This window comes from Salmo salar, chromosome 01, assembly GCF_965601325.2.
Source record: "Salmo salar chromosome 01, fSalSal1, whole genome shotgun sequence".
NCBI classification, from domain to species: Eukaryota; Metazoa; Chordata; class Actinopteri; order Salmoniformes; family Salmonidae; genus Salmo; species Salmo salar.
In genome coordinates, this window is record NC_138291.1 from 96,053,991 (window position 1) to 96,073,236 (window position 19,246).

A 19,246-nucleotide genomic window follows, 5' to 3' on the forward strand; every position below is an offset into this window, starting at 1 on the left:
CTCAATGAGTTGAATCAGGTGAGTTTCTCTTGGGTTACAATAAAATGTGTGCTGTCGGGGGTACTCGAGGTCCGGAGTTGGGAAGCACTGCCCTTGTCCAATCATGTCTCCAGCAGTCCATGAATTAGTCTTCTCCATTATCAGACTCCAGATTAGACCAGCAGGTACCCAGTGGAATGGAATGACATTACCTGCAGATTCTCACTTCCTACTTTGACAGGTAACCATCACTGACACTGAAATTACCTGTAATTTACAGTCAATTGGAATGACAACAGCCTCCCTTCACCCATCTTGTTCAGTATCCTCTGTCCTGAGTTCTTTGAAGCAGCAAGCACAGCACGGGCCAGCATTGGAGAAATAAGAATCTGTTTCCCATTTTAATTAATTGAATGTCCAGGTAATGAAGGGATGGATTCTGTGAGGTCAGTTCTCTGTAATCAAATATATTTCTAATGAGAAAATAACAATTCCTGTGTAGTCAAATTCTAGAAAATGGGACTGATTTAACAACTTACATGATACATCTCTTTACATTAAAATGGCACCATATCAGTATAATGTTTTAGTTAACTGGACAGCAGGTAAATGGTCAGGTGTATAAAAGGGTGGCATGCCAGGGTTGTCCATGCACATTGAATACAGTCATGATTAAAACGGCAGCCTACTGGAGCCTTGTAAAACCAGACCGATCTCGCGAGAGCTCACATTCGGTTTCACTTCATGTGAACAGAAACATGAGTGCAGTGGTCAGTTGTTTAATGAGGCTAGGCCTATTGCACTGTCTCTGTAAAATAATGAGCAGTCAATAATGTTCCATATACCACAATTCATTGTACAATGAAAATACCTAACAGGAAATCAATCATTTGCCATCTGACTCTTTCAAAGGTTTGTGTTCTTTGCCTCGCAAAAAGCTATTGAAATTACTGTATTATAGTCAGAATTTGTTACTTTTATTTTAGAAAATGTCTTTTTAAAGTGTGGCATTTCAAGTCACGTTTTGTTTAAAATACAGAAAAACAGACACTTGTAGAACATGGATATAGCAAAAAAGGAAACTGACAGAAAATAAAGCTAACAAGCCTTTGACTGCTCTATTTTTCTCTTTTTGAATAAATGACATTTATGGAAAAGAGGAGAAAAGCAATTGGGGAGAAGAGGACGATGATGGATTGATGGGAGGGATGAGTGAGATGAAGTTAGTTTCCTTTAACTATATGGTTGCTTCATGGTTGATGTTTTAAATTATCTTTATAAAGTCTAATTTAAGATTAACTCGTTTCCTCTTTTTTTTGTGTGTGTCTTTTTCGTTAATGTTTTTTTGATCTTCTGGACCCAGTGCTCTTTAGCGCTCGATCTTCCTGGTCTCTGACAAGGAGGGCTAGGAATGCCAACCTTGTCCGGCAGTCGAGACGGACTGCCCGCCGTGCCGTCCACCAGCCCACCGCAGTGTTGCATTCCCTGGCTGGCCCGACCCACACTGCCCTGCGCGGACTCAAGATGATAAAGTGGAGTCCTTCTGTGTTTGCTGTGCTTGTGAACGTTGCTTCTGACTTTCCAAGTCTCTAAAATGTTTCTCAACCTGCAGAGGAAGGACAGGGGAAGACAACTTGAGATGTATGATCAATAACTTTTGTTATGGTAACAAAAAGTAAGAAAAAGTGCAAGTGACATGTTAATTGTATACTTTTTACACAACAAAGACAATGCATTGACAGCTATAACAATAGTAGTAGTAGTAGTAGTAGTAGTAGTAGTAGGTAGGTGGACAGACCTAACCGCAGTTGGTAGGTGGACAGACCTAACCGCAGTTGGTAGGTGGACAGACCTAACCGCAGTAGGTAGGTGGACAGACCTAACCGCAGTAGGTAGGTGGACAGACCTAACCGCAGTAGGTACAGTTGAAGTCAGAAGTTTACATACACTTAGGTTGGAGTCATTAAAACTCTTTTTTCAACCACTCCACAAATTTCTTGTCAACAAACTATAGTTTTGGCAAGTCGGTTAAGACATCTACTTTGTGCATGACACAAGTAATTTTTCCAACAATTGTTTACAGACAGATTATTTCACTTATAATTCACTGTATCACAATTCCATTGGGTCAGAAGATTACACACACTAAGTTGACCGTGCCTTTAAACAGCTTGGAAAATTCCAGAAAATTATGTCATGGCTTTAGAAGCTTCTGATAGGATAATTGACATCATTTGAGTCAATCGGAGGTGTACCTGTGGATGCATTTCAAGGCCTACCTTCAAACTCAGTGCCCCTTTGCTTGACATCATGGGAAAATCAAAAGAAAATCAGCCAATACCTCCACTAGTCTGGTTCATCCTTGGGAGAAATTTCCAAATGCCTGAAGGTGCCACCTTCATCTGTACAAACAATAGTACACAAGTATAAACACCATTGGACCACGCAGCCGTCATACCGCCCAGGAAGGAGACGCGTTCCGTCTCCTAGAGATGAACGCCCTTTGATACGAAAAGAGCAAATCAATCCCAGAACAGCAGCAACGGACCTTGTGAAGATTCTGGAGGAAACGGGTACAAAAGTATCTATATTCACAGTAAAACGAGTCCTATATCGACATAACCTCAAAGGCTGCTCAGCAAGGAAGAAGCCACTGCTCAAAAACGGCCATAAAAAAGCCAGACTACGGTTTGCAACTGTACATGGGGACAAAGACAGTACTTTTTGGAGAAATGTCCTCTGGTCTGATGAAACAAAAATAGAACTGTTTTGCCATAATGACCATTGTTATGTTTGGAGGAAAAGGGGGGACGCTTGCAAGCCAAAGAACACCATCCCAACCGTGAAGCACGGGGGTGGCAGCATCATGTTGTGGGGGTGCTTTGCTGCAGGAGGGACCGGTGCACTTCACAAAATAGATGGCATCATGAGGAAGGAACATTATGTGGATATATTGAAGCAACATCTCAAGACATCAGTCAGGAAGTTGAAGCTTGGTCGCAAATGGGTTCTCCAAATGGACAATGACCCCAAGCATACTTCCAAAGTTGTGGCAAAAATGGCTTAAGGACAACAAAGTCAAGGTATTGGAGTGGCCATCACAAAGCCCTGACCTCAATCCTGTAGAAAATGTGTGGGCAGAACTGAAAAAGCATGTGTGAGCAAGGAGGCCTACAAACCTGACTCAGTTACACCAGCTCTGTCAGGAGGAATGGGCCAAAATTCACCCAACTTATTGTGGGACGCTTGTAGAAGGCTTACCGAAACATTTGACCCAAGTTACACAATTTAAAGGCAATGCTACCAAATACTAATTGAGTGTATGTAAACTTCTGACCCACTGGGAATGTGATGAAAGAAATAAAAGCTGAAATCAATCATTCTCTCTAATATTATTCTGACATTTCACATTCTTAAAATAAAAGTGGTGATCCTAACTGACCTAAGACAGGGAATTTTTACTAGGATTAAATGTCAGGAATTGTGAAAAACTGAGTTTAAATGTATTTGGCTAAAATGTATGTAAACGTCCGACTTCAACTGTAGGTGGACAGACCTAACCGCAGTAGGTAGGTTGACAGACCTAAAAGTTGTAGTAGTAGGTAGATGTAGTAGGTAAGCGATACTCACTATTTTGCGTACATGACTTAAAGCACTTCCCTCTTTGCCTTTGCAGTTGTCAGCCTGGTATGGCGGCGAGATTACAACGTCGTCCATCACCATTATGTTCTTCTCCTGCCATTTACAGTCTTTGATGCTGCAAAATATAGTACACATTTAACGGGTCAAGGAGTCAGGTCTATCTAATATTTTGAAATAAAGCATTAAATCTCAATTGAATCATTTTCATTTATGAAGCTAAAACTTGACACAATCTACAAGAGTATGTATCATTAGATTATCTAAGCCTATTATCTGTAAAAGTAGATAGGGATACAGACATTGGGGAGATGCGGTACAACTAAGTACTGTAAGGTATATGTGAATGCCTTAATCCAATTCTCCCAGAGAATCTTGCCGCCCGACGTGCTATCACTTAGTTTGTATGCACAGCAGTTGATCATCAGTCGCACCGCGTTCTCCGTTTTTCCACACACGGCCGTGTCGGAGCTGGGATTGTCGTTACCGTGTCGTACCAATTTAAACAAAGATTAAAAGCCAAAATCAGGTCAAGACTTCCAATGTTTGAATTTACGTTGACCTAACATGGGACGTATTCAAATCACCTGCCTCTAAACCTAGCCATTATAACTGGAAAGGATATTCAGTAGGCCCAGTGGCGGCCTGGGAGGCCCGGTGTAGGCCCAGTGGCGGCCCGGGAGGCCCAGTGGCGGCCCGGGAGGCCCAGTGGCGGCCTGGGATCCATAAAGAATCCCCTGCCCATGTCAGATATATTATCACCAGTAGACAATGCTGCCCACCGACACTCTGCCCCTCTGGAATTCATATTATTGAATTGAAAAAGACACTTACGTTTTGTGAATAGTCTGGAATAGATGCTGGCCCTCCACAGAAACCCCAGCACTGATTGCATATGCTTGGGACAGCTTGTCCTCCTTCTCTGACCGTGCTCGATTGGCAAGCTGGGAGAAAGATGGCAGGGAGGAGAAAGTTAGGAGGGGATTTGGAGAAGAAGGCAGTCAACCAACTTGAGTCGAGGTGCAATCAAAACCTACACTGAACAAAAATATAACCGCAAAGTGTTGGTCCCATGTTTCATGAGGTGAAATAAAAGATCCCAGAAATGTCCATAATTCACAAAAAGTGTATCTCTCTCAAATTTTGTGCACAAACTGCAATGTCGTTTTAGAGAACTTGGCAGTACGTCCAACCAGCCTCATAACCACATGTAACCATACCAGCCCAGGACCTCCATATCCGGCTTCTTCACCCGCAGGATCATCTGAGACCAGCCACCCGGAGAGCTAATGAAACTGTGGACAACCGAAAATGTTCTGTTTCTCCACAAACTGTCTCTGGGAAGCTCATCTGCGCACTCGTCATCTTTGAAATTGTTGCATGTTGCGTTAATTTTTGTTCAGTATATAAATATATGCATTTGAAGGGAATAGGCGCAAGACGCAACCTTCGCTTACAAATTGATAGCCTTGATCAGAAAAATGGGGTGAGAAAGTTGACAAGGAACATTTAACAATGACTGGCTCAGATGGGTGATTATTTGAGACAGGTGACAAATGGAACTCAAGTCATCTCATCGCAAGTAACCCAACACTGGGCCTGGCCTGTTCATAAGATGACCAAAAAAAATGTAACAGATTGTTGTCGTCCATACAAATAGGCTAATCATAAGAACAAAGAATCCCGATTAAAGCCTAGGATACACAAAAAGTCAAGCAGCATCTACTGCAGGGGTATTCAAATCTTACCCGCCGAGGTCAGGACTACTCCTGGTTCTATTCTACCTGATAATTAATTTCACACACACACACACACACACAGTGACCCAGGTCTAAATCAGTCCCTGATTAGAGGGGAAGAAGAAAAAAAAAAGCAGTGGAACTGGCTGAATTTGAGGGATCTACAGTATGACAGCAGATGAGGGCTTACCTTGCTAACATTCAGTGATGCTAGAGGAGGAGTTTCAGTGCGATCATTTATTATATCCACTTCAGAAACATAGGCTAAATTGATCAGGATGACGTCGTGGAGATTTGGCTTTCTGCTGGAGGGATCACATTCTGGGAGGAACTCAAGTCAAGGTAAACAAGCTGAGTAGTAGTAGTAGTAGTAGTAGTAGTAGTGCCACACAATGCATAGTAATAGCAGTAGCTGTACACAATGCATAGTAGTAGCAGCAGCAAATGTACACAATGCATAGTAGTAGCGGAACGAATAAAAAAGCTCACGATTTGGATCACGGTTTTGAGTCACAGATCGGATAATTTTCCGGATCAGAAAAAAAGCGGAGACAAATATAACTTTGCTTTCCATTTATTACTTAAAAGAACACTTAAAGAAACAAACTTTTCAATATTTAATTAAAACCTTAATAAAATATTCAATTCTCAATTGTTAAATTAAAGTGCAATATGAGGCATGATACCTTCTTCCTTTGAACAATAGTGAATGAAAAAAATAGCCTGTGTCCACGTCATCAAAAAAAGTAAAGAAAGAAAGCAAAGCAGACCTGAGCTTAACTTCAAATTATTTTTCAAAAAGATGAGGATCTCTACATTGTTTGGGGAGAAGGTAGACCTCTTTGCGGTCACTATGTCCCCTGCCGTGGAGAACACCCTCTCGCTAGGAACTGCCAGGCACAGCCAGGTAGCATCTTGCCTTCATGGCAATGTGAGGGTATTTACACGCTTTTCCACCATGCCAGTGGATCACCATCCACTGGAATGCCGCTTGCTGCCTTGTAGGATGCCACCACCTCTTTGATGGTGTTGCAAACGTCTTGCCTGTGTCCTTGCTCGCAAAGGTCTCCCTGAAAAGCTCCTTCATGGCTGAATGATTTTGTGGAGGAGATGCCTCTGAGTCTGTTCCTGTTGGCTTGACCCTGCAGAAAGAAATGACTTGAACTATTAAACTAACTATAAAATGCAGCAATAACATTTAATAAAAGCCATTATTCAAAAAATAAAAAATAAATGGATGATTCTAATAGCATAGACAGATTAGACTGCAGTATATTTATTATTTAAGTAATTCACTCTTTTTTTACCTCTTCAGTGGCCACAACCTCAGTGGTGAGGTCACTGCATGTCCTCCGGCATAGGGCAGGGTCTAGGTGAGACCGGGACTTGAACAGACCGGGACTTGAACAGACCGGGACTTGAACAGACCGGGACTTGAACAGACCGGGACTTGAACAGACCGGGACTTGAACCTTGGAGCCAGTGCAGTAGATCTATGAAGGTAGTCCTGTACATTAGGGGGGTATCTGGGGTTCAGGTCCTCTCTAATGGCAGCCTTGACATCTCTAGTGATGGTGCCGTCTTCCTCACTTGGGGCCATGGATTGTAGGATCCTTGTTCTCAGAGGTAGGATCATGGACACAGATGGTGCAGTTTCAGTGCTCAATTTTAATATTTTCCTGTTCATAAAGATCTGGCACGATCTTCATACTGAAGTGGGTGCGCGAGGGGATTTCATAGCGTGGCTCAAGCACTTACACCAATTTTTTAAACCCTTTGTTTTCCACAACAGAGTATGGCCTCATGTCTACAGTGATAAACATCCCAATAGATTTGGTGATGGCTTCAGCCCGGTCTGATTCTGCAGCAAAGGGCTTAAATACCGCGTTGAGAAGTTGTTGTCTCTTGGCTGAGTTGGCTCCTGTCACTGACACACCAGGTTGATGACGCTTTGAACATGTATTTCTATGATCATACGGCTTTCTTGTGGCACAATGCCTACACACCGTAATGGTGTTTGTCCACCACCCTTCTTCCCTCATCATTTTTGACATGGAATCCAAACTGCTTCCATACATGAGACTTAAATGAAGCGGGAGGCTTTTCCAGTTGTTCAGCTCCTCCACTAGCCATGGCTGTCAATGCTATTTTTTCATTCTTTGGAACGCGAGCATCCAGGTTTGAGTCGTTGGGATTCAATTTTTTTTTATTTTACCTTTATTTAACTAGGCTAGTCAGTTAAGAACAAATTCTTATTTTCAATGACGGCCTAGGAACAGCGGGTTAACCTGTTAGGGCTAGGGGGCAGTATTGACACGGCTGGATAAAAAAACATACCCGATTTAATCTGGTTACCACTCCTACCCAGTAACTAGAATATGCATATACTTATTACATATGGATAGAAAACACCCTAAATTTTCTAAAACTGTTTGAATGGTGTCTGTGAGTATAACAGAACTCATTTGGCAGGCAAAACCCTGAGACATTTTCTGACAGGAAGTGGATACCTGATGTGTTGTATTACCTTTAAACCTATCCCATTGAAAAACACAGGGGCTGAGGAATATTTTGACACTTCCTATTGCTTCCACTAGATGTCACCAGCCTTTACAAAGTGTTTTGAGTCTTCTGGAGGGAGATCTGACCGAACAAGAGCCATGGAACGATGATGGCCCATTAGACACCTGGCGCGCGAGTTCATGTTGGGTACCCTCATTCCAATACGTTATAAAAGAGTATGCATTCGTCCACCTTGAATATTATTCATGTTCTGGTTAAAAAAGGCCCTAATGATTTATGCTATACAACGTTTGACATGTTTGAACGAACGTAAATATATTTTTTCCCCTCGTTCATGACGAGAAGTCCGGCTGGCTTAGATCATGTGCTAACAAGACGGAGATTTTTGGACATAAATGATGAGCTTTTTTGAACAAAACTACATTCGTTATGGACCTGTGATACCTGGAAGTGACATCTGATGAAGAGAATCAAAGGTAATGGATTATTTACATAGTATTTTCGATTTTAGATCTCCCCAACATGACGTCTAGTCTGTATCGCAACGCGTATTTTTCTGGGCGCAGTGCTCAGATTATTGCAAAGTGTGATTTCCCAGTAAGGTTATTTTTAAATCTGGCAAGTTGATTGCGTTCAAGAGATGTAAATCTATAATTCTTTAAATGACAATATAATATTTTACCAATGTTTTCTAATTTTAATTATTTAATTAGTGGTGCTGACTTGACTGCCGGTTATTGGAGGGAAACGATTTCCTCAACATCAATGCCATAGTAAAACGCTGTTTTTGGATATAAATATGAACTTGATAGAACTAAAAATGCATGCATTGTCTAACATAATGTCCTAGGAGTGTCATCTGATGGAGATTGTAAAAGGTTAGTGCATCATTTTAGCTGGTTTTATGGTTTTGGTGACCCTGTCTTTGAATTGACAAAACATTACACACAACTCTTGTAAATGTACTGTCCTAACATACTCTAAATTTATGCTGTCCGTTTTACCTCTAAGTAGTAGTAGTAGTAGCAGCACACAATGCATAATAGTGGCAGTAGTAGCACAATGCATAGTAGTGGCAGTAGTGGCAGTAGTAGCAGCAGCAGCACACAATGCATGGTAGTGGCAGTAGTAGCAGCAGCAGCACACAATGCATGGTAGTGGCAGTAGTAGCAGCAGCAGCACACAATGCATGGTAGTGGCAGTAGTAGCAGCAGCAGCACACAATGCATGGTAGTGGCAGTAGTAGCAGCAGCAGCACACAATGCATGGTAGTGGCAGTAGTAGCAGCAACACACAATGCATAGTAGTGGCAGTAGTAGCAGCAGCAGCACACAATGCATAGTAGTAGCACAATGCATAGTAGTGGCAGTAGTAGCAGTAGTAACAGCAGCACACAATGCATGGTAGTGGCAATAGTAGCAGCAGCAGCACACAATGCATGGTAGTGGCAGTAGTAGCAGCAGCAGCACACAATGCATAGTAGTGGCAGTAGTAGCAGCAGCAGCACACAATGCATAGTAGTAGTAGTAGTAGTAGCAGCAACACACAATGCATAGTAGTAGTAGTAGTAGCAGCAACGCACAATGCATAGTAGTAGTAGCAGCAGCAGCAACACACAATGCATAGTAGTAGTAGCAGCAGCAGCAACACACAATGCATAGTAGTAGTAGCAGCAGCAGCAACACACAATGCATAGTAGTAGTAGCAGCAGCAGCAGCAACACACAATGCATAGTAGTAGTAGCAGCAGCAGCAACACACAATGCATAGTAGTAGTAGCAGCAGCAACACACAATGCATAGAAGTAGTAGCAGCAGCAGCAACACACAATGCATAGTAGTAGCAGCAGCAACACACAATGTATAGTAGTAGCAGCAGCAACACACAATGCGTAGTAGTAGTAGCAGCAGCAACACACAATGCGTAGTAGTAGTAGCAGCAGCAGCGCACAATGCATAGTAGTAGAAGCAGCAGCAGCAACACACAATGCATAGTAGTAGTAGAAGCAGCAGCAGCAACACACAATGCATAGTAGTAGTAGCAGCAGCAGCAGCAACACACAATGCATAGTAGTAGTAGCAGCAGCAGCAACACACAATGCATAGTAGTAGTAGCAGCAGCAACACACAATGCATAGTAGTAGTAGCAGCAGCAGCAGCAGCAACACACAATGCATAGTAGTAGTAGTAGCAGCAACACACAATGCACAGTAGTAGTAGTAGCAGCAGCAACACACAATGCATAGTAGTAGTAGCAGCAGCAGCAGCAACACACAATGCATAGAAGTAGTAGCAGCAGCAGCAGCAGCAGCAACACACAATGCATAGTAGTAGCAGCAGCAACACACAATGCATAGTAGTAGTAGTAGCAGCAGCAGCAACACACAATGCATAGTAGTAGTAGTAGCAGCAGCAGCAACACACAATGCGTAGTAGTAGTAGCAGCAGCAGCAACGCACAATGCATAGTAGTAGAAGCAGCAGCAGCAACACACAATGCATAGTAGTAGTAGCAGCAGCAGCAGCAACACACAATGCATAGTAGTAGTAGCAGCAGCAGCAACACACAATGCATAGTAGTAGTAGCAGCAGCAACACACAATGCATAGTAGTAGTAGCAGCAGCAACACACAATGCATAGTAGTAGTAGTAGCAGCAGCGACACACAATGCATAGTAGTAGTAGTAGCAGCAGCGACACACAATGCATAGTAGTAGTAGCAGCAGCAGCAGCAGCAACACACAATGCATAAAAGTAGTAGCAGCAGCAGCAGCAGCAACACACAATGCATAGTAGTAGCAGCAGCAACACACAATGCATAGTAGTAGTAGTAGCAGCAGCAGCAACACACAATGCATAGTAGTAGTAGTAGCAGCAGCAGCAGCAGCAGCAACACACAATGCGTAGTAGTAGTAGCAGCAGCAGCAACACACAATGCATAGTAGTAGTAGAAGCAGCAGCAGCAACACACAATGCATAGTAGTAGTAGAAGCAGCAGCAGCAACACACAATGCATAGTAGTAGTAGCAGCAGCAGCAACACACAATGCATAGTAGTAGTAGCAGCAGCAGCAACACACAGTAGTAGTAGCAGCAGCAACACACAATGCATAGTAGTAGTAGCAGCAGCAACACACAATGCATAGTAGTAGTAGCAGCAGCAACACACAATGCATAGTAGTAGTAGCAGCAGCAGCAACACACAATGCATAGTAGTAGTAGTAGCAGCAACACACAATGCATAGTAGTAGTAGTAGCAGCAGCAGCAACACACAATGCATAGTAGTAGTAGCAGCAGCAGCAGCAACACACAATGCATAGTAGCAGCAGCAGCAACACACAATGCATAGTAGTAGTAGCAGCAGCAGCAGCAACACACAATGCATAGTAGTAGTAGTAGCAGCAGCAGCAACACACAATGCATAGTAGTAGTAGAAGCAGCAGCAGCAACACACAATGCATAGTAGTAGTAGTAGCAGCAGCAGCAACACACAATGCATAGTAGTAGAAGCAGCAGCAGCAACACACAATGCATAGTAGTAGTAGAAGCAGCAGCAGCAACACACAATGCAGTAGTAGTAGCAGCAGCAACACACAATGCATAGTAGTAGTAGTCAGCAGCAGCAGCAACACACAATGCATAGTAGTAGAAGCAGCAGCAACACACAATGCATAGTAGTAGTAGAAGCAGCAGCAGCAACACACAATGCATAGTAGTAGTAGCAGCAGCAGCAACACACAATGCATAGTAGTAGTAGCAGCAGCAGCAACACACAATGCATAGTAGTAGCAGCAGCAACACACAATGCATAGTAGTAGCAGCAGCAACACACAATGCATAGTAGTAGCAGCAGCAACACACAATGCATAGTAGTAGCAGCAGCAACACACAATGCATAGTAGTAGCAGCAGCAACACACAATGCATAGTAGTAGCAGCAGCAACACACAATGCATAGTAGTAGTAGCAGCAGCACACAATGCATAGTAGTAGAAGCAGCACACAATGCATAGTAGTAGTAGCAGCAGCAACACACAATGCATAGTAGTAGTAGCAGCAGCAACACACAATGCATAGTAGTAGTAGCAGCAGCAGCAACACACAATGCATAGTAGTAGTAGCAGCAGCAACACACAATGCATAGTAGTAGTAGCAGCAGCAACACCACAATGCATAGTAGTAGCAGCAGCAGCAACACACAATGCATAGTAGTAGTAGCAGCAGCAGCAACACACAATGCATAGTAGTAGTAGCAGCAGCAGCAACACACAATGCATAGTAGTAGTAGCAGCAGCAACACACAATGCATAGTAGTAGCAGCAGCAACACACAATGCATAGTAGTAGCAGCAGCAACACACAATGCATAGTAGTAGCAGCAGAAACACACAATGCATAGTAGTAGTAGCAGCAACACACAATGCATAGTAGTAGTAGCAGCAACACACAATGCATAGTAGTAGTAGCAGCAACACACAATGCATAGTAGTAGCAGTAGTAACAGCAGCACACAATGCATAGTAGTAGCAGTAGCATCACACAATGCATAGTAGTAGCAGTAGTAACAGCAGCACACAATGCATAGTAGTAGCAGTAGCATCACACAATGCATAGTAGTAGCAGTAACAGTAGAAAATAAGCATCCTAGCACATGGCTAGAGCATCAGTGACATTCAAAGAATCTCAAGACCTTTGGATAAATATTCACAAGTCTATACAAAAACACCCCATTTTACGAACTGTCCAGACTGCGCATCTGTCATGCTGCACAGTATTCCAGCCATTTGACTGAGCATTTGGAAGGTGTCTCTCACGTGAGAGTCACGCCTATTCCTTCCAAATGCCTTTGATTTTTTTGCTTGCACCTCATCTCATGTTGGTTGAGCGTCTTCTACTCCTCTACAGGTATTTGAATGAGCAAATATATCAGCAGGGTTAGAATGAGTCAATCAATATTAGGGCCTATTCTCCCCATCAATCATCAATATTAGGGTCTATTCTCCCCACCAATATTAGGGCCTATTCTCCCCACCAATATTAGGGTCTCTTCTCCCCACCAATATTAGGGCCTATTCTCCCCATCAATCATCAATATTAGGGTCTATTCTCCCCACCAATATTAGGGTCTAGTCTCCCCACCAATATCTTAAAATCTCAGACACCTGTAGATCAACGTAATAGAGTGGTAGACTGAGGAAGTCACATGGCGATCCGCCAGCAGCTGTGGTTAGATAGAGACTGAGGAAGTCTTGCCAGGCGCATGGCTCCCACCAGCAGCCGTGGTTAGAGACTGAGGAAGTCTTGGTGTAGGCTGTAGCAGTACTGTCATAGTCAGCTGGAATGACAACCAAGGGAAATGCTGCCACCTATTGCAGCCACAGGAGAACATTCCCAGGTTATAGCATGGTAAAGAATGACAGGAAGCATCCTAGAGAAAGTAGAGGGACATGAATGTGCTCCCGAGTGGCGCAGCGGTGTAAGGCACTGCATCTCAGTGCTAGAGGCTTCACTAGAGATCCTGGTTCAATTCCAGGCTGTATCACAGCTGGCTGTGATTGGGAGTCCCATAGGGCGGCGCACAATTGGCCCAGGGTTTGGCGGGGCAGGCAGTCATTGTAAATAAGAATTTGTTCTTAACGGACTTGCCTAGATAAACTTTAAATAAAAATATAAACATTTACGGAACAGAACATTCCCAGGTTATGGCAATGCATGACAGAAAGCATCCTGAGAAAGAAGAGGCATGAATGGAACAGAATAAATGTATGTAAGGCACTAAGGCACTAAATGCAGAGATGGTGTGTCCCTCCACAACATAGGCCCTAGCTTAGTGTTAAACATCTAGGCCTAAATACTGAAAATACACATTCACCTGGAGGTACATCTATCACCTCTGGGATAGCTTGTCAAAAACTACCAGGATACCTGGTAAGATGGACATCCCACTTCAATCATGCCATCTGAACAAAACATGCATGCTATTCACGTTAGTCGGATGTGGCAGTGCCTGCAAACCATTACAGACTACAAAAGGGAAGCATAGCCGAGAGCTGCCCAGTGACACGAGCCTACCGGACGAGCTAAATTACTTCTATACAAATAACACAGAAACATGCATGAGAGCACCAGCTGTACCGGAAGACCGTGTGATCACGCTCTCCACAGCCGATGTGAGTAAGACCTTTAAACAGGTCAACATTCACAAGGCCGCAGGGCCAGACGGATTACCAGGACGTGTACTGCGAGCATGCGCTGACCAACTAACAAGTGTCTAAACTGATATTTTCAACCGCTCCCTGTCCGAGTGTGTAATACCAACATGTTTTAAGCAGACCACTATAGTCCCTGTGCCCAAGAACACTAAGGTAACCTGCCTAAATGACTACCGACCCGAAGCACTCACGTCTGTTGCCATGAAGTGCTTTGAAAGGCTAATCATGGCTCACATCAACACCATCATCCCAGAAACCCTAGACCCACTCCAATTTGCATACCACCCCAACAGATCCACAGATGATGCAGTCTCTATTGCACTCCACACTGCCCTTTCCCAACTGGACAAAAGGAACACCTATGTGAGAATGCTATTTATAGACTACAGCTCAGCGTTCAACACCATAGCACCCTGAAAGCTCATCAATAAGCTAAGGACCCTGGGACTAAACACCTCCCTCTGCAACTGGATCCTGGACTTCCTGACAGGCCAACCCCAGGTGGTAAGGGTAGGTAACAACACATCCGCCACACTGATCCTCAACACAGGGGCCCCTCAGGGGTGCGTGCACAGCCCCCTCCTGTACTCCCTGTTCACTCTTGACTGCACGGCCAGGCACGACTCCAACACCATCATTAAATTTGCCGATGACACCAGTGGTAGGCCTGATCACCGACAACAAGACAGCCTACAGGGAGGAGGTCAGAGACCTGGCCGTGTGGTGCCAGGACAACAACCTCTCCCTCAATGTGTTCAAGACAAAGGAGATGATTGTGGACGACAGGAAAAAGAGGACCGAGCACGCCCCCATTCTCATCGACGGGCTGCAGTGGAGCAGGTTGAGAGCATCAAGTTCCTTGGTGTCCACATCACCAACAAACTAACATGGTCCAAGCACACCGTGAAGCGGGCATGACAAAACCTACTCCCCCTCAGGAGACTGAAAAGATTTGGCATGGGTCCTCAGATCCTCAAACAGTTCCACAGCTGCACCATCGAGAGCATCCTGACTGGCATGGCAACTGCTCGGCCTCCAACCGCAAGGCACTACAGAACGGCCCAGTACATAATTGGGGCCAAGCTATCTGCCATCCAGTATCTCTATACCAGGCAGTGTCAGAGGAAGGCCATAAAAATTGTCAAAGACTCCAGCAGCCCTAGTCATAGACTGTTCTCTCTGCTACCATACGGCAAGCGGTACCAGAGAGCCAAGTCTAGGTCCAAGAGGCTTCTAAACAGCTTCTACCCCCAAGCCATAAGACTCCTGAACATCTAGTCAAATGGCTACCAAGACTATTCGCATTGCCCCCCACCCACACCACACTCTGTTGTCATCTATGCATAGTCACTTTAATAACTACCTACATGTACATACCTCAACTAACCAGTGCCCCCACACATTGACTCTGTACCGGCACCCCCCCCTGTATATATTGTTATTTTTACTGCTCCTCTTTAATTACTTGTTACTTTTATCTCTTATTATTATCTGTATTTTTTTAAACTGCACTGTCGGTTAGGGGCTCATAAGTAAGCATTTCACTGTAGGATCTACACCTTTTGTATTCAGCGCAAGTGACTAATAAAATTGTATTTATTTATCTACAAAACATCCAACTACAGTTATGGCTTTAACCACAACACAGAAAGAATTGCAACTGTGGTTACATGTTTGCATGCTTTGTTCCTGGTGGGGTCTTTACTGTCTGCCACTGCCATTCATTGACAATTTAATCTACAATTAAATTCAGAAGCTCTGTGAGTGCTAAACGACATCTTCAGTCTCAGTGGACTAGTATAACGAGAAGAAAAAAATAGAGTTGAATGGCAATAGCGGCATGAATGTGATAACCAAGCACTCAATCTGTAGGCAGCATTCTGCCTTCTCCCTAGTTCTCAGCCATTAGCTTCAGCCATGACTTATGTGAACTACAATCCCGAAGCTGTGTTTTAAAGCTGCAATATGTAACTTTTTTGGCAACCAGAACAATTTCACATAGAAACGCAAGTTAAAGATCTGTCACTCATTGAAAGCAAGTCTAAGAAGTGGTAGATCTGTTCTACGTGCGCCATTTCTATGCTGCCCGTTCTTAAGTTTTGTTCTTACGTCTATTACTTTTGGTTTGGAACACCAGCTTCAAATGGCTGAAAATACAAAATGTTTGGTTATGGAAAATATTTTTCACAGCGGTTTAGATGGTACAACAACTCTACACTATACTTGCTTGTTTTGGCATCAACGGAAATTAGAGGCACTACTATGATTTGCGCAACCAGGAAATGGTGGAACGATTTCTGCATAGTGCATCTTTAACGTTAAAAACATCAATAATCATTGCTTGCAAAATGGCTTTCTAAACATATGGCCCTTGTCTTTCATTAGTGAGAAAGAATCCTTCAAATAAAGATACACTTACTGTAGCCGTTACAGATCCATACAGCTATGGAGCCTCCATCCGACTAAACTGTAGCAGTTACAGATATGGAGCCTCCATCAGACTAAACTACACTTCCGTTGCACTTCCCCAGTTACGCTTCGACGCGATCAAGTTGAGTATCAATTTAACCTGTTTTTTTCAAATGATTTCTCTCTGATATTAAAGTTAAGGTCTTTATGCCTCATGTCCACCGGATGCATCAAACTGTTCCAGCGGAAGTCATTCATTCATAGCGCGGTCCACATTGTCAATGGCGCAGTGCGTTGGGGGTGCAGCACTAGGCAGTGGTGTGTTCTGTGTACCAAATCAAATGTATTTATAAAGCCCTTTTCATATCAGCAGATGTCACACATTGATTATACATAAACCCAGCATAAAACCCCAAACAGTGTAGATGTAGAAGCACAGTGGCTAGGAAAACCCCCCTAGCAAGGCAGGAACATAGGAAGAAACCTAGAGAGGAACCAGGCTCTGAGGGGTGGCCAGTCCTCATCTGGCTGTGCCTGGTGGAGATAAGAGTACATGGCATTAAGGCAAGATTGTTATTCAAGATGTTCAAACGTTCATAGATGACCAGCAGGGTCAAATAACCACATTGGTTGTAGAGGCGGCAACAGGTCAGCACGGCATGAGCTCAATATTTTCTACTCGTGCGTTGCTTTACCATGCCTACAAACATAAATACACACACTCCAACTACCAAGCTTTTAGCTAGTTGAAAAGCGAAGCACATGTGCCTCAACTACAAATGCGGGCTAGAAATACAAAACTGCACTGCAAGCTATGCATCTTAATGTTCAGACCGAGCGTTGGATCTTAACAACCCCCCCCCACACACTACTACAGGAGACGCTTTCATCCAACGACTTACGTGTAATGTAATGGAACAGAGTCATGATCAAGGGCTACTGACAAGCAGTCATTAGAGCACATGCATGGTGGGCCTACGCCCACCCTCAAAAGTGTGGATTGACGAGAGAAATCCAAAGCTTTTTCAGCTAGTTACTTGGGCCAAGGTTTATTGAAGAGCCATATAGTTGACCAATAAGATTCGCTTTTTGCTAGCTAGCGCTACTGTACAGTGACAGAACCGGCATGTTTCATCATACTACCGTAACTAGCTAACTAGTTAGGCTAGTTAACGTTAACTAGGTACCCTTGGGTCATCCACTGGCTTTGACAAGTCAATCATGCTGTGCTAGTTAATCAGATTGATAACCAAGACTGTCTTTATACTTGATATTCTTAACAGCGTGAAATGGTACCATAAATTATAATTTGCTGGCTATCTAAACGCAAGCTAACGTTAGCTGCTAACTAACAGCAAATTAACGTCGCTAGTTAGCGTTGGGGCAATGAAATTAATTGTCATTTGCCTACCATTGCAATCAGTTAGGTGGCAACAAGAATGACAGTATATGGCATGTTAAAACCATCTGCCCTGGTCAGTTAGCAAGCAAGACTGTCACGCTAGCCAATAACAATTACCGTATACTGTTAATGAATCTGCCATGATGCCATAATGGGTTCTGCCAAATAGTGATCCTAGTCGAGGACCAGCAATTCTACGTTGGCTCACAACACATGTAAGCAATAACTACGCGATCAGAGCAAAACTCCAGCAACATTAACAAAATGTAATACAAAAGTAATGAATTGTATGAAAATATTTCACGTGGGACAAAGCTAGCTAAGCAATTCGGCTAGCTACAATTACGCCTGCGCGGATCACTATTTGACATATGTTGGCTACAGACAGGCCCTCGCCGAAGGCAAACAGGCCAATGATTCAATGGCATCCTAAAATGGAGAAAGGATACTCAAAGTCAACATCTTGGACTGGTAGTCGAAGGCCACCACTTCTCCCTGCAGACGCTGGCCCAAGCAGGTGAGACAAGAGATATGGCTCCCGACGCTAAAATACTCCCCGGGTCCAGGAGCCGCCATCTTCTCCGCCAGGAAAGCGGAGCTCCAGTATTACGTAAAATTAGTACGTGAACCCGTCACTTGGCGACTTCGGGACATGTCAAATTACCTACGTTGCATATGATGATTTTAATTAATTCCATAGTTCATACTGTAGCTAGATGGCATTCCAGCATTACATTTAGATTTTTACCAAGGATATCATATTGTAGGATCCCTTGGATGAAAACATTTATATAAAAAATGATATATATCATTGAATTAATAAAGCTGCATACCAACATGGACTGTGTTACGAATACCCATACTAACATACTGTATACTACATACTTAATGAGTATATACTATATACTATTAGTTCATTTTAGTATACTGTAAACTAACTGTATCGTTTCAGTTGAGCATACTAGAGCTTCGCCTGTCTACCGGAAGTTGATGCTGTTGCTATGCAACCTCTTGCTAGCTTGTTAGCACGACTAGCAAAAAAATATGTACGATTTCGGGTGTGTTCGTAAATTCAATCTGCAGTTACAGAGTGTACTCTGGGCGTTCGTAAATCCAGAGCGTTGTCAGATTGTAAATTCAGAACATTAGGTAACTAGCTAACATACATGCACATACTACTGTAATGCAATGCGGTTCGTAAGGATAGCGTAGCTAACCAATTGTCAGCCAACATAACATGTAACGTAACTTATTTAAAAAGTCATTACTTTATTACATTGCTAAACATTTTCGTAACATTTGCCATTAGTTAGTTCAATGAATTTGTATTTGCTCTTGTCAGACTTCG

General features: G+C 43.3%; 1 protein-coding gene across 1 annotated transcript; it reads right to left on the bottom strand.

Moving 5' to 3' along the window:
* Positions 1-742: 742 nt before the first annotated feature.
* On the bottom strand, positions 743-18,491 carry lsm12 (LSM12 homolog (S. cerevisiae)). Its single transcript, NM_001139674.1, is given in 5 exon segments — positions 743-1,585; positions 3,610-3,736; positions 4,453-4,562; positions 5,548-5,678; positions 18,348-18,491. Coding segments are annotated over 5 exon segments (582 nt in total). The 5' UTR covers positions 18,475-18,491; the 3' UTR covers positions 743-1,498.
* Positions 18,492-19,246: the final 755 nt, after the last annotated feature.